Below are 14,766 nucleotides of genomic sequence, written 5' to 3' on the forward strand. Positions count from 1 at the left end.
AACCTTGCGTGACAAAGTTAAATTACCCCGTCAGTGTCAATGTTTTGTCAGCTTGTTTTTTTACATACATATTAATATTGCATTAAATCAAAATCCATTAAATCTATAGTCCTGACTCGAAATTGGTAATTTCAAATGTTTGAGTTGTAGCTACATGTGAGAAAATTTCCTGTATTTCTTCCTCGAATCGTCTTCGCATTGGAATCACTGGAAAATATAACTAGCGTGCTTCAAGAACGCCCGACAGAAACCACAGAATCCCCCTGACAGTCACACAATAATGATCTAATACAATCAGAAAATAATCGTTAGCTTTTCGTACCAGCGTATATGGATGGGTGAATATTTAGATATTTCCCCCATGTATAACGTTCACTTACTTTTGTAGCTTCAGAGGATGGAATCGTTTCAACCTCAGCACAGAATGAAAAACAGAAGAAATAATCAACGTTATCAGCAGGTTTTGAGTGGCCGTCGACGTCAGCTTTTGCCTTTTTGATGATCAATTGATCAAGGTATACTTCGAGTTTACTCGCGTTCTTAGAATTATCAACTGATAGAAGTCCATATAAGGTGAAAGCGGTAAATTTCGATCTTTACTTAACATCCAAAAAAATTGCTTTGTCAAAGAGTGGCATGAAATCTTAAAATCTTAAAGAAAATAATCTTGATTAAAAATCTTTGTGAAAATCTCACATATCTTTGCAAAAATCTTAGAACTCTTAAAAACAATTCCTAAAATCTCGTACGCTTGTAGAGAAACTACCCCATGCCCTGTATGTAGTAATTATTTACTATACCATTGATGAATATCAATCACTTTGGGCCTTTACATCGAATTAACAATGGCCAAGGAGAAGCATACGATGTGCTTCGGAACGACTCCTTCCTATTTGAACCCTTGTTTTATTGCGATGATGACCCGTCATTAGTATGATATTTACAAAGTTTGAGACCACATGGCGCTCTTTTCATAACGGCCATGGCCTTAACGGGAATCAGGCAGAGTAAGCCGAGATGGTTTCGACGTTCTTTCCAATTCCCTTTCAGGCTTTCATGCACTTACTGCTAATAAATATACTCAAATATTATTACCAGTGAGAAGAATTATAAATCAACAAATACTTCCATCTTCAGAAGTTTAAATAAATTGAAGGCTAGGTGGTTCCCTTGAAAGTTATAGCATTTGACAGAAAATTATGTTCAGCTCTATGACTTTCTCTAGTCGCGGTTATGCATCATCATTATTATTCTAGATAAATAGATTTCAACTTTTCAACCCTGAATGCATTGTTACACTATGTACCTTTTCTTGCAACCTGCAATGCAATCTGAGGCATCTGAAGTTGACAAATACGAACATTTCGTACGATCTGCTAACGTTTTCTTAGTATTTCAAACACTCTTTACTAATTAATATCCCTCAAAATTGTAATTGCATTGCAAGTTGCAAAGAAAATTGTATTGTGTAACAGCGCCTTAATTTTTATTTGTCACCATTTATTTTATATATCCTAATTTACAAGCCCTGTGTTCGAGAGTCCGGAAGGTTTCAAAACGTGGGCTTTGTTGCTTGAGGTCGATCCCTGGCTACCATTGGCTCGTACACCATCTATCTCTTGACGTCTGCATGCGTCTGTAATGTCCAAAGAACTTTCCGCCTTCGGAAACATCGAGTCGCTCCAGGGCATCAACATTCCTTTTGGGAACTCGGTCTTCGTGTAGAGCTGGTACACTTTTGGCGCGAACAGTCCCAAGAGAGTGATCCAGCCAATCAGAAGGCTAGTCGCCGACAACCAGTAAACACGAGAGATGCTGTAATCGGCGTTGAGGAACGTCGCTAGGAAGACGACCCACACAACACAGGTGAGGTACATTGTTATTCCAATGTGCATAGCCTCGTTAAAATTCTTCGGAAAATGCCGTGTGCGAAAGGCGTAGAAAGTACACCAGACGATGAGCACGAGGTTGTAGAGAAAGTAAATCGCAAAAGATGTTCTTTTGAAATCGCACTCTAGCGCCAGCTCGTCTCGCTGCGGGTAAAACTTCTCCCGCAGTTTCGGAGGGTCCGAGCTGAACACGAGCACGCAGAACAGGCCCTGAACCGCAACGAGACCGGTCGTGATCAACAGAAGGGAGCGTCGACCAATCAGATTACTCGATCGCTGCAGCCGATTCGCGTTCGTGAAGATTCGGTGAATCCGAAACATTTTCATGAGGAGCGGAGCGTAGCAAAGCGTGAACGAAACGCCCATGATGAAACGGCGGAAATAGCACAAGCTTTGCGTGGGTTTTGACAGCGAGCTTAACGGAACGACGAAAATCGTAGCGATGCCGAGGAACATGAAGTAACACATCTCCCGGCCGCACGCCTTTATGAGCTTGTTGCCCGAGTTTTTCTTGAATATCGCGAAAACAATTGCGTCCGCAACGATGCCAAGTACGGCGAAGAACGCTAAGAATCCTGCAAGAGTCGTGTCCATGTTTACGTACCTTAAAGGCAGCTTTTTACACGATGTTACGTTCTTGTTTGGAACATGGCCTTCGTCACACGGCCGGCACGTGTTGTTCACGACCACAGCATTGGCTGCGCACGCTTGACATTTATGGCAACACTGGTCTTCGCGGATTATGGTAATTTCATTGCGCTTGCACTTTGGCCGACACGTGGACAGCGGTGCCGTTTTATTTCCCTTTGCCCAGCGAATCTTCGAATCGTCGAGCACCAAGCGCCCCTCTATAACGCCATCTGAATTTAATCTGCTGACCCATGAACCGACTTCAATGTACTTGTAGGAGCTGTTGTCCCAGCGAAAGTTAAAGAGAGTGTAGTTGCCGTCCACTTCTTGTTTGGCGTTGAATGAGACGGGGAAGTGGAACGCTGCATCGTTGTATGTGACGTTACGAAGGAATTCTAGCAACAGAGTTCGATCTAACGGTCGCATCGCCTTGCAGATCTTCGTGGTATTCGGGCACTTGTGTCTTTGTAACGCGTCAAGGCCTCTCGCCATTGCTTGAACTGCGTTGATAACAACCTGAACTGGCGCAAGTTCCTTGTACCTGGAAAAATAAGAGTTAGACTAAGCCTGTTTAAAGCTCTATTGCTCCTCCAAATATCTATATCCCTCGTATATTTCTCATTTCTTTATCGTAAAAATTCTCATCTTAAAGATTTTTTATCTATATCCTTTGGTGAGTTAAACAGAGTACACTACGCTTTTGCTTTCAGTCAATTTCAGCTTTCTACTTATTACGGAAACAAACTTGTTGTTTCTGTTTTTGTTGTTGCTTAAAATTGTTGTTGTTGTTGTTGTTATTATTGTAACTGTTGTTGCCTAACATTGCTGTTGTTGTTGCTTAACATTATTATTGTTGTTGTTGTTGTTATTGTTGTTGTGGAACTATATGCGATAAAAAGCTCACCCAGTATTCAGTCGATTCATTTCATCTTCGCTGCAATAGTTTGTATAGTTTGTTGGGACCGAAATATTCCGCAATTTACACTTGTACGTCGTCTGCCAATATTCCCCAATCCAGTATTTGTTATTTCTACTGTAGTTTTTGAACGTTAAATTTCGAAAGTAGTATTCAAATTCAGGAATTCTTCCTTCTCTATGACCGAATGCGATGGTGCCGTCCGCTATGTCGTCGAGACCTTGCGTGATGTCCCTGCGGTTACTCCATTCGAGACTACCCACGAGGGACAGCCTCGAACCGCGTGGGTTTTTCTTCTTCGCCACGAGAAGTCCGCGTGAGTCCCGCTGAATGGTGACAAGCACCACTATTCTCGGCTGACTATCTTGGGTCAATTCTTCCACGATCCTAGCAAAATCCTCGGGTGTTGGAAAGCGAGATAGCTGCAGAGATTTTGCGACGCAGATCTAGATGGATAAATAGATGGTTAATAAAATAAAATATATCGTCTTCAAGATGACTGTATGAATTGCAAGCTCTATATATAGGGGGGAAAACACTTCTCAGGACTCCGTAAGCTGTAAAAAGAGCAGTTTTTTGTCGATCTTTTTTCCATTACACACGGTTAGCAACGAAGACCTCCAGAAGCTACCACTTCCATCAGGGTGTCAGTAGAACGAACGAGAAAGGGTTCATCGAAATAAGCTTCAAATATGATTGGGTTGTGAGTAAAACTGTCTTTCGCTTTAAACCCCTTCGTAAAAACTTAGCTAGCAGGGCTGGCCACTTTTAGAAAAGTTTTAAAAATAATTTGATAATACCAACGCGGATGAGTTACCTTGTCATTTTTCAAGGCCTTTCTGACTTCCTCGGCTCCAGTCTCCGGCCATGTCCCGGATGAGTAAACAATGGAAACGTACGTCCATCCCATTCTCAAGAGAAGCTTAACCAACGCGGCCGCAAAAAAGCTATCGGGGGGGACGGTACGAAGAAAGTAATTAAACACATTCTTGTTGCTCAGTTTGACCGTAAGTGAACCGTAGCTTATCTGTGGGATTCGAAATACGCGTAAAAAGTTGGCGGCGATCACCGAATTACCGCTTTTAAATGCGCCGATAACGCCAGCAAACTCGGTACTGTTTGGAGTGGACTTCTTCAGAGTAACTTTAATGTACTCCTTTGTTTTGTCTGCGGTTATAATTGGGCTGCGACAAGTGTCGTAGATGATTGAACCGAGTTTGATGCCTGGAAGAATGTCATTACGTTCGTTTATCTTGTCTAAAGCGTACAACATAGCCTCCATGTACTGGTAACCAACCAGTTCATTAAACACGCCGCATTCCTTTTCCGTCCTTCCAATCTGATGAATCGGAAATAGAGCGCCCAAAATAATGTCCCCGTCAGTCGTCAGCTTGTCTGTAAAAATCGTAATTATGTGACTATATTAATAAAAAGTATTTGCCATTTCACATTAGTGTGGCCAATACTGTCCCAGTTTATCAAATGAACTAAATGAAATATTATTGATTACAATCACGCATGATCTTACATGTAATATATAAATTTTGATACAATTTTAAATTCGAAAACTATCCTTCGAAATTATATTTGAATCTTTGTCTGCTGCATGAAAATACGAAAGCTCTACGCTACACCCAAATATACAATCGTATATAGTTCTGAGACAAACGAGTTTTGTTTTATTATATCTATACATTAAGCACCTATTCTCTTGTATATAAAATGCTTGTACATGTAAACAGTATGACAAAAAAAATTAAAACCATTTCGGTCTGTAAAGAAGTTTGACGCTTCTGCATTCATTTTATTGACGTGAAAATTATTGATTTTAAGTAAGAAAATTCAAACATAGTTTGAAGTGTAACTCAACTATATGGTTGGAAATATGGAGAACCTCACATGCACTGATGGGATAATATGAACATTATATATAATATAAACATGCAATTATACATGCAGTTCGTTTATTGATAAGGGAAGTGAACGGCGAAAGTATTGGCACATATCTGCTGGCCAGGAATTAGAGATTTTCCTGGTTCGATTTCAAGCCTTAGATGGTATAATTACAAGGGTTCGTGGCCCGGTAAAACATACCTTCTCCTGCAAATGCGCTCAGGAACAACGAGGGGAACAGAATACACCAGAAACAAACCATTGTAGTTGATGACATGAGTAACAGGCAGCTGTTTAAAGAGACAACATACAATTTAAACTATAGGTTATAAAATGAGATTATTGGAGTTTATTAATATAACATATGATAGGTCGTGCACGGTTAAGTATAGCAGCAGCATGTATATATATAGTTGACTCTGTGAATGTTCGACTTTATATATACTTACTGGCGGAACATTGCTCTTTATTTCCCTAATGCTATATACATCCTGTTTCGAAGTTTCTACATGCACGAAGTGAGAGGCGTGTGAAGTTATATTGCTTTCCCTTTTGTCTGCGTTAATGTGCTGTCGAAGTTTTTCTTTTCTTTCCTTCGGTGTGGATTTGCATTGACGTGCATGCGCAGATGTCGTCGTATACGCCGCAAATATGTGCACACATGCATTCATAACTCTCCGTCAAGTACAACTATTTGTCTTTTCATTTGACAGTTCCCGCAGTGTAAAGAATAAGAGATTTTCAATAATTAATTAAACGAGAAAGAAGGCCTAAGGGTGACCTATATTGTAGACATTTTATAATAGCCTTCTCGTGCATAATTCCCGCATTTTTGTGTCAATGTCGGCACGGTTATAAATGAAAACACGAACTTTACCGAAAGACATGGCTTTGATCATGCAAGCAGGATATTCATATCCAACTTTGTTCTTCCGTTAAGAGACTATAAAATTGATTCTATCTAATCATAGGCGTCTATTAATCACTATGCCAATATTCCAAAGTCATTTTTGACGGTTTTTTTAATCTCGTGAGTTGAGTGTCTCTATTTAATCATCGTCCATATTTCATGTGCAGCCTGTGTACAATATATGAATAACTTACTTAGATTCGTGCTAAGCCAGCCTTTTAAATCTAAAATTGCAACCCATTTCATCCATTTCTACTGCATGTAAAAAGCAATTCTCATTCAAACTATATACCTTATTAATTTAGCTTTTATCATGAGTAAATACTCGGAAATTGATTGAGTTGAGAGGAAATGAGTATTCAGGCAGTTTTTATATATATTCATATATATATTACATACAGGGTGGCCCTCTTTACTATGAATAGCTGGGTTTCAGTCACGTGACAGATTTATCACTTGGTCGTCGAAATCGAGTAAAATATTCATTGTAGGTTTTGACTTAATGTTGAGTAGATGTTATGTGCAATTTAACGAAATTTGCTCACTTCCACAAGGCATAATTCGGCAATATGTGTGAAGTTGAACACCAAGTGCTTCGTTATGTAGAGTTAGTCTTGGGTGAAACCCACCTATAGTTTCTAAGAAACGATCCTTTGAAGTCACATTTCTATATCTTGATCGAGGGACATTTGACAGTATGACTGTATATATTTCGCCCACCGACACACAACCTCGTACCCAAGGTCTTTTACCTACGCTCCCTGGGTACGAGGTTGACCGACACATTGATAGCTTTCTATTTTAAACTCGCATAAAATTTAGTAGAAGTGTTTAAATAACTGGTATTCAAATCAAATATTATAGATTGAAAAACATTGACACAAGCATGCTGATTTGCTCGAAAAAAATTTATTTGATTTAGCTACTAAAAAATACTCGAAACTTCACGTATATGAAAACAGTGAACAGTTCAAAATTGGTTGCTTGCAGAATCATTTATTGGACTATATTATTTATCGTTGTTTCAGTTGACCCGAATAAATTTGATAATTTTTCATTTAAAGCCGATCAGCTGTGTAAATGTTTTTGATCACTTATTTGATGGAATATTATTTTAGTCATATTTAATTTAACAATTGCCATCGGCCAGATACAGGTTTGTGCGAGACACAATCAATCGTTCTAGGTACAACTTAATTTCGAAACGTTCGTCATTGGAAGAAGAGAGCTGACGATGCAAGATATGCAAATATCTCGAAGAAGAGGCGTATTTGTCGCTTGTATTTACGAATTTTTTGTACGTTTTTCAAACGTTGAATTTGCCCAGACAAACTTGCTTGGCAAAGCGCCCAGACATTTCTTCTGCACTAAAGTATATATACATGCAGCTGATTAATTCAAGCTGCGCGTTTTCCTTTCAAAGCACCTTGAACACAGAGCGCTCAATATCAAGAATTGATTGGTTCAACTGCATATATTTATACTCGTACTGGTGGTAATTGATAAAAGTGAAAATCTGGCCTTACAAGGATACTTGTGACAGTATGGAAGCCTCGCATCAGGAAACATACTTCCTTCAACGGCAAATGTGAAATGTCTGGTCCGAGAGCCTGCATGCATGGGAGCTAATAAGGAATCCCAATGATCATTTAGTAGGCTTAGTTGGTTTCCAAAGATCAACGTTTAAGGTTTTAAGAGAACAAGCTTAACTAAATGAGGCCTATGTATAAACGCTCACGGAAGGACGGATCGTCCATCAAGGCGAACTTATCTGCGAGGAAGACTTTGTCAACGGCGACTTATCTTCCCCGTCCTGACGGATGTCTGTTTTTAGCATAAATCGAACTAACATCTAAAATTTTAAATTATTGATTGGTTTATTATTGGTTTACGACTCTTGTTTGTTGAACAGAAGTGGGCGAACGTTACGAAACTGCACGTAGAATGGTCTGTTGATTATTGATTGGTTTATTGATCAGCTTTCAAAATGTCCACGCTTATTTGTTAAACAAAAGTGAGCATGCAAATGTTACGAAATTGAAGGAATTTGCTCCGAAGAACAAAGACAACGCTTGCGGCGAAGCGATCATGCTGAATGAACCACTGGAATGAACATGCTGCACAGCGGACAACCACTGTGTCGATTTCGAGTTGACCCCTACTGAAATCTTTGACATCCGCACATGCATGAAAGCCAAGAATATCCTAAGATACTATAATAGTCTATGAGTAAAACGCAGGTTAACACGTCAGTAAGATAATCTTGAAAACGTTTCGCCCGTGACTATTTTAGCTGTTTTTATACTTTCGTTTTCTCAACTGGTATGCATGGTTTGCTACGAGAACGAAGGATTAAGTCATGCAGAATGAATTTAAGGATTCTTTATGTTTCGAATTTCGAAAGTATTTAAAAACAGCATTTTCTCTATCATTGTGACTGATGCTGATACTTTCGGATATCAACTATTATCTGTCACACGACCAGACAGCCTCGCGTAATTTTAAAGTCTGAGGTAGATTATCATATGTACACTACAGAATGAGCCACATGCATGTCATGAGATGTTTGACTATTAGCTTCGTAATAGCTCGGAGAGTTCGGAGTTAGCGCTGTTGTTATGTCCACTTTACTTATCCAATATGCGACACAAAACGATCTAGGGTAATCGCCGTTGCATTTTGGGACAAATCTGTAAAATTTACAGGTAAATCTGACCACAGGTAAATCTGACCAATAAACTTCCGTGTCAAAATATTCCTTTTTAAAAGCACCCCTGTTGTTTTCGTATACGTGGATGGTAATTCCTAAAATATATTCTACAAGTGGAAAGAATTTGCTGTTCACTGCCTTTGGCTTAGAATCCGACAGGAATATCAACATTGAACGCCCTTCTTCAGCTCGGCAGTTTGTCATATGTGATACCTCTGAAATACTCGCATTCACGATTGCAACAACGTGTAACCTCGATTCGTATTAAACAACACAAAGGAACTAGTCTATTACCTACAAACATTTGCTAGCAATAACCTTAATAGTAATTCGTTTTAGGTTTCCTTACCTGATGGCCAGCTTGACACCAGTTTATGCTTCGCTCTTTTGCTCAGCCGCAAATCTCCGCCGATAAAGCTTGCGCAAAACACACACAGAAGTGAACATTGTTTTGACAAGCCCTCACCCTTCGCAACAGCGAATTTTTGGTTTCGCAATCGACCAGGCTTACGGTACAACTACAACACTAAATTATTTCAAAGGACAGAGTATTTCATATAGCATAAGCTTCTGATTTTGCGGCGTATATTCGAATTCTTTCGGCGGTCGACATTTCTTTTATCAGCAGGAAACCTGCGAGTAAAGCGGAAGTGTTTGAATATTCATACTTCTAGCTAGCCGTGCTTAGCTTGTTGTAATTTTAGCTCGGTTTTCACACTTATAAACCGCACGGCTAAACATCGATCGTTGTGTACATGTTTGATACGAGTGTTTGAACAACACTACTGCGAGAAAAGGTTTAATTTTGTCGACAGAACGAAGCTGGATCAAGCGGGTACTATTACAAGTCGAAGCACTTTTTATAAAATACTTTTCATTGCTCAGTCTATACAAGGTATTCGTGACATGAGTTGAGCATTTCTTGTTGTGCTGTTTTCGTGGGATATTAATTCACGGTGATACTCGATCGAGGTTGACAAATTGGTAGCTGTACGAGCGAGAAGTCTAAAGTTTTACAGAAAAGATTGATCTTAAAAATGCCCGAACGAGATAGTTATGGTCGTCTTGGAGGCTATTTAGAAGTGGAGGAACACGACTACGCTGATGCTTGGAGAAAGCGTTTCGTCCTTCTTGACGACACGACTTTAAGATTTTACCCCGGTAAAGAAACGATGCAGGTAAACGCTCTTAGTCGATGGCAAAAGCTTTAATTATTTATCATCATACGCGTCGAAACAGCGAATGTTTTGGTGTGCGTTTAGATCAAGATAATGTGAGACGTATTGATTCATGTCATCATTGTCATGCTTGGTTTGTTTAAAAATTACAATAAAGCGAAGCATCCTTGACAACAAAGCATCGAATATGAGAAATAGTAATAGCAGGTACTAAATGTTTGCCGTGCTTTTAAACAGGAAACATAGCACAGGGTGTATTGACTGAATCGTGTGCTTTAAACAGAATTTAATAATGTTACAAATTATGCCTAATTATTATCACTGTTCATCGCATTATATGGCGTTCTGCCGGGGCAGGTGTGATCAAAGGTCGGTTATTGATATACCACGATCAAAACCTAACGATTCGTTCTGGTTTATATATTTTTTGCTTTCAAAACTGCAGAAGAAATCTATTTACCTTCGCAAGCCGACTGTTTAAGTTTCATTAGACTATTTGCGTTGCATATTTTTAGCCATTCGTTTTTCCCCAATTCTTCTATTTACCTTTGCGTCCAACAAAGATGAACTATGATCGTTGTAACTACAACTAAATCACAAACAACAAGGAATGCATGTCTGGGATTTAACAGCGTTTAGCAATTAAATCTATCCATTTAAAATACAGGAAAAACTTCACAAACTATATTGTGATGGGTGTTACATAACAAACAATATAGGTTGCCAAGTGCTTAGGCTTCAGAATGATTATAAGGTGTTTTCAATTATTATATCTAATATTGTTGTTGTAATACAACCTCAAATAAGTGTTGGTTAGCATTTGAAAATTGGATAGTAATTATAGAGTACCAGGCTAATCGAGGGACATTTGTAAGTGAATGCTATATAGAACTGAGTAGTTTGAACTGGTATATTGGACTAATGGATATCCCTGGAACATTGAACATAATTTTTTTATTAGGCAGTATAATGCACTACATATTTCTTTAACTAGGAATCCATAAAAGATGCTCCAAACCAAACTATTGATTTGGCCTACATAACAAAGGTATGGGCAATGGTAACCTGCAACAACAAAGCTGTGTTGAGGAAAAAACAATAAATGCAATTTCTCTTGGTTTCACACAAGCATTTTGTGTTACTTTTCCAGGTTGCTATAACGACCAATAAGCCAACAGCTGATTACTGTTTTGGTAAGTTATTAATGAGGAGTAAGTTTGGTAAGAAGAAGTAAGTTTGGTAAGTTATTAATGAGGCTTTGAATTTACAGCTAATTGAATTAAGGGTTTCCTTTAGAGATCCACACAGCATCCAAGAAATGGTATTTGAAATCAGACAGCGAATCTGAAATTGAAGAGTGGTTCAAAGCACTGCACAAAGCTGCAGTAAGTGAATTTTTGCTACCTTACTTAAAATTTGATGTCACCATGCAAAATTACAAGAATGTATTAGTTTTGTTGGTAAATAAGTAAGTGATGTTCAGAATTGTTGTTTTGCACTCAAATTCACCAGGTAAATCCGAGTCGTGAAAGCATTGGAGGTGTGGAAAGAGGTGGAAGTGTTAAATCTACGTGTAGCAATGATTCCTTGGAGGACACACAGAGTAATGTGAGCTATGAGACAAAAATCATCGGCGGAATTCCTGTCAGAACCGTTAAGGTTGGTGGATTAATATCAGATCAACTTTTCCCCTTTTTGCGACCGAATGTTTTCACGTGATGCAAACTTGGAAACATCGGAAAATCCGCGCGAATCACAGATGCTTCTTCAAGAACGCGTTTCCTATTCATCCCTGGGCTAAATTCTTCCAACCAGAAATTTATCGAAAGTTAACCATGACCATGTTTTCATCTTTCGTAGACCAATACTGGTGACCCTGATTCGCTTCCTAACAGCCGTTGTAACTCGGGAACAAGTGACACAATCAGGCCGATAAAAGGGGGTTACTGCATTAAGCAAGGTGCAGTGGTAAGTGGATTGTCTAATTCGTTGATTTTTACGTGCAAATTGATCCAAATCGAACTTATTTATAACCGTCTTCATTGAAGAATTATCTCACAACTCTATTCCATCTATTCCATGACTAATTAACTACATGATTAATTAATAGCTTTTTAAGGTTAATCATGTTTGTAGACATAATAATAATCGTAATATTTACGAAAATGTTTTCTGTTTCATGATTTAGGTGAAGAGTTGGAAAAGGCGATATTTAAGATTGGATATGTTTAAATTTTGTTATTACGAAAAAGAAACGGTAAGAGCGTGCATATGGGAAAGTTTCAAAGTTGCTTGCATTGTTTGCTATTTTCGTTTTTCTCTTTCCGAACCTAAATGCGGTTTACAAGGCGGAATATTTCGAAGGAACAAAACCATACGCTTCATCTTTTCGATTTTGTGAGGTCAACCGCTTCACATCCACTTGACGGATCACAATTAAAAAGAAAACCTGCGAAGTGTGCGTGGTGTGCGAAAATTTCCGCCCCATGGCTATGAAAAACCTCGGGTCTACTTTTGGCATTTTGCTTTAGTTTTAGTTTTAGAGCGGTCGTGTAAGTGGACTCATCCAAAGCCGATATAATTAATATAAAACTTCCTTCGTCGGAAAAAACTGCTGGGGCCAGTTGTATAAAAGACTAGTTAACTTTTAACTGTAGTTAAGGACAGAATTGGCCACTCAGAGTTGTGTATTTCTGAGTTAACTAGGATTTAATGATGCAAAATGTAGCATCAAATGTGGTATAACAATTGCCTAAAATAGACAAAACACTTCTCGACGTTTCGACCTGAGGGCCTTCGTTATTAACTCTCCTGACGAAGGCCCTCAGGTCGAAACGTCGAGAAGTGTTTTTTCTATTTTAGGCAATTGTTATACCACATTTGATGCTAAGTTGTTTGAAGAGGCTGCCACGCTGCTCCCTGGTTATAATGCAAAATGTAGTTCAAGAGTTTTATACAACCGGCCAAGCTCAAGTCTGCTATGAATGAATGTTATGAATATTTCCTTTCTATTGAATCTTGTATTGTTTTTTTTCTGTGTAGGATAAAGAACCGCGAGGTTCGGTGTCCGCAACGGATCTCAGAGGAGCTAAACCATATACCGGGTACGAGCCTAATAGCTATTGCAGTTTTAAGGTCTCCAATTTTGTCGGATTCAATTCACTTCTGATGAATGCTTTATAGTCTGTTGACGTGCAATGTATATGGACAGCAAATCAACAAAAGCCAATGCAGTACTGCTTTATCAATAACAAACTACATTCCATACGTCAGAAGTGAATTGGATCTGACACTGAGTTTGGCGTGTGAACAGACCCGCTTTACAATTGCCGCTATCTTGGTTGATTTTACAAACCAATGGAGTGTCAGTTCAATATCAAACAAATAATACTAATTAATAGAATACGATACTAATTAACTAATTAATAGAACACGATACTAATTAACTAATTAGTAGAATACTATACTAATTAACTAATTAGTAGAATACAATACTAATTAACTAATTAGTAGAATAAATCAACTCTTGTTTGCTTCTAAAAACTGAGGTGTTTTACTCAGACTTTATTTAGTTTATGAAGTCATACACGATACGGTGTAGTAGCGTCGTAAATTGTATTTTAGCAGAGGTGAATATTGCTTTCTTTTTAACTGGCAGCCTTTCTACTACGTTTCCACTATAGGGCAGCAATCAGCAATAAACCACATGTTTTCGAAGTGGTCACTCCTCAGAGAACGTACTACATCCAAGCGGAAAGCGAGGAGGATATGTTGGAATGGGTACGAGCTTTTAAACAAGTTATAAGATCGATCAAAGGGAAATCAACTGTGGTAAGTAAATAAATACCAAAATTATGCGAGTATCTCTGTAGTCCCTGGTCCCACTGGAGAATTAGGGGTTTATTTGGGTTTAATGAGGATCGATAGGGATTGCCTGCCGGTCTTAAAATATATTACATATACACTGAATCTAAAAAGATGTATTCTTTTTAGGAAGCATCAAATTTCATAAAATAACCAAGGATATAGTCCATTAAAGAAGTTATATTTTTATATACAACACGCATGCGTGATGGCAGTGATTTGCAAGGCGTCCTGGTTCGCTATGTAATATATTTTAATGTGTATTATGCCATAGATATATATTCATGAATATATTATTGGACGTGTATTTTTAATCACGACCAATTCTTGTTCACCATGACGGTTAAAGAGACGTCAATCACTACCAGGGATTTTGTTATTCCGATTAATACCATTTGAACTATATGCATGGTACATATGATGTTACTAGTACATATTACAGTAGGGTATATACTGTGGTAAATATTACTCTTTGGTACGATCGAACATATTACTGTATGGTACTATAGTTTATATTCGATGGTACATACTTTACTAAAATTGGTATTATACATGGTACTTATGGTATTACTTCATAGTACGGTATAGTACTATGGTTCTTATAGTCTTGCTATGGTACATATTACTGTATGGTAGTACTATAGCAAATTTACTGTGTGGTACTATGGTGCGTTATTCAGCGATTAGCGAACATTATTCATTATGACAATCAAACGAAGTTAGTGGTTATAAAGTTACTACAGTTATTGTTTTGTCAAAACGTGTGAAATCATGTT

The 14,766-nt window shown here is 38.3% G+C and overlaps 2 protein-coding genes across 3 annotated transcripts; one reads left to right on the plus strand and one right to left on the minus strand.

Moving 5' to 3' along the window:
- Positions 1-760: 760 nt before the first annotated feature.
- LOC114515732 (metabotropic glutamate receptor 3-like) lies at positions 761-9,572 on the minus strand. Of its 2 annotated transcripts, none has more exons than XM_028535017.1 (5): positions 9,298-9,572; positions 5,530-5,618; positions 4,253-4,830; positions 3,424-3,881; positions 761-3,060 (listed from the first exon to the last, which is right to left on the minus strand). In XM_028535017.1, exons 2-5 carry the CDS (start codon positions 5,603-5,605, stop codon positions 1,515-1,517), a joined length of 2,658 nt encoding a protein of 885 aa, XP_028390818.1. In that variant the 5' UTR covers positions 5,606-5,618; positions 9,298-9,572; the 3' UTR covers positions 761-1,514. The 2 variants fall into 2 exon arrangements, with proteins under 2 accessions (XP_028390818.1, XP_028390816.1); XM_028535015.1 differs by lacking the exon at positions 9,298-9,572 and adding an exon at positions 5,778-5,849.
- A 20-nt stretch (positions 9,573-9,592) lies between these two features.
- LOC114515735 (pleckstrin homology domain-containing family A member 2-like) lies at positions 9,593-14,729 on the plus strand. Its single transcript, XM_028535020.1, has 10 exons — positions 9,593-10,126; positions 11,121-11,174; positions 11,277-11,319; positions 11,423-11,511; positions 11,639-11,785; positions 11,987-12,094; positions 12,315-12,383; positions 13,169-13,230; positions 13,810-13,957; positions 14,120-14,729. Exons 1-10 carry the CDS (start codon positions 9,986-9,988, stop codon positions 14,141-14,143), a joined length of 885 nt encoding a protein of 294 aa, XP_028390821.1. The 5' UTR covers positions 9,593-9,985; the 3' UTR covers positions 14,144-14,729.
- The last annotated feature ends 37 nt before the right edge of the window (positions 14,730-14,766 follow it).

Source organism: Dendronephthya gigantea, unplaced genomic scaffold (genome assembly GCF_004324835.1).
Source record: "Dendronephthya gigantea isolate DGI-Jeju-01 unplaced genomic scaffold, DenGig_1.0 000005F, whole genome shotgun sequence".
Taxonomy (NCBI): domain Eukaryota; kingdom Metazoa; phylum Cnidaria; class Anthozoa; order Malacalcyonacea; family Nephtheidae; genus Dendronephthya; species Dendronephthya gigantea.

Excerpts from the sequence above, each read along its gene's own strand:
- LOC114515732 (XM_028535015.1), bottom strand. Across the intron at positions 4,831-5,529 it reads GAGCGCATTTGCAGGAGAAG|ACAAGCTGACGACTGACGGG; the intron begins GTATGTTTTACC and ends CGATTTTTACAG. Across the intron at positions 3,061-3,423 it reads ATGAATCGACTGAATACTGG|GTACAAGGAACTTGCGCCAG; the intron begins GTGAGCTTTTTA and ends TTATTTTTCCAG.
- LOC114515735 (XM_028535020.1), top strand. The coding sequence starts at position 9,986 with ATGCCCGAACGAGATAGTTATGGTCGTCTTGGAGGCTATTTAGAAGTG. Across the intron at positions 11,320-11,422 it reads AACAGCTGATTACTGTTTTG|AGATCCACACAGCATCCAAG; the intron begins GTAAGTTATTAA and ends GGTTTCCTTTAG. Across the intron at positions 11,512-11,638 it reads AAGCACTGCACAAAGCTGCA|GTAAATCCGAGTCGTGAAAG; the intron begins GTAAGTGAATTT and ends CAAATTCACCAG.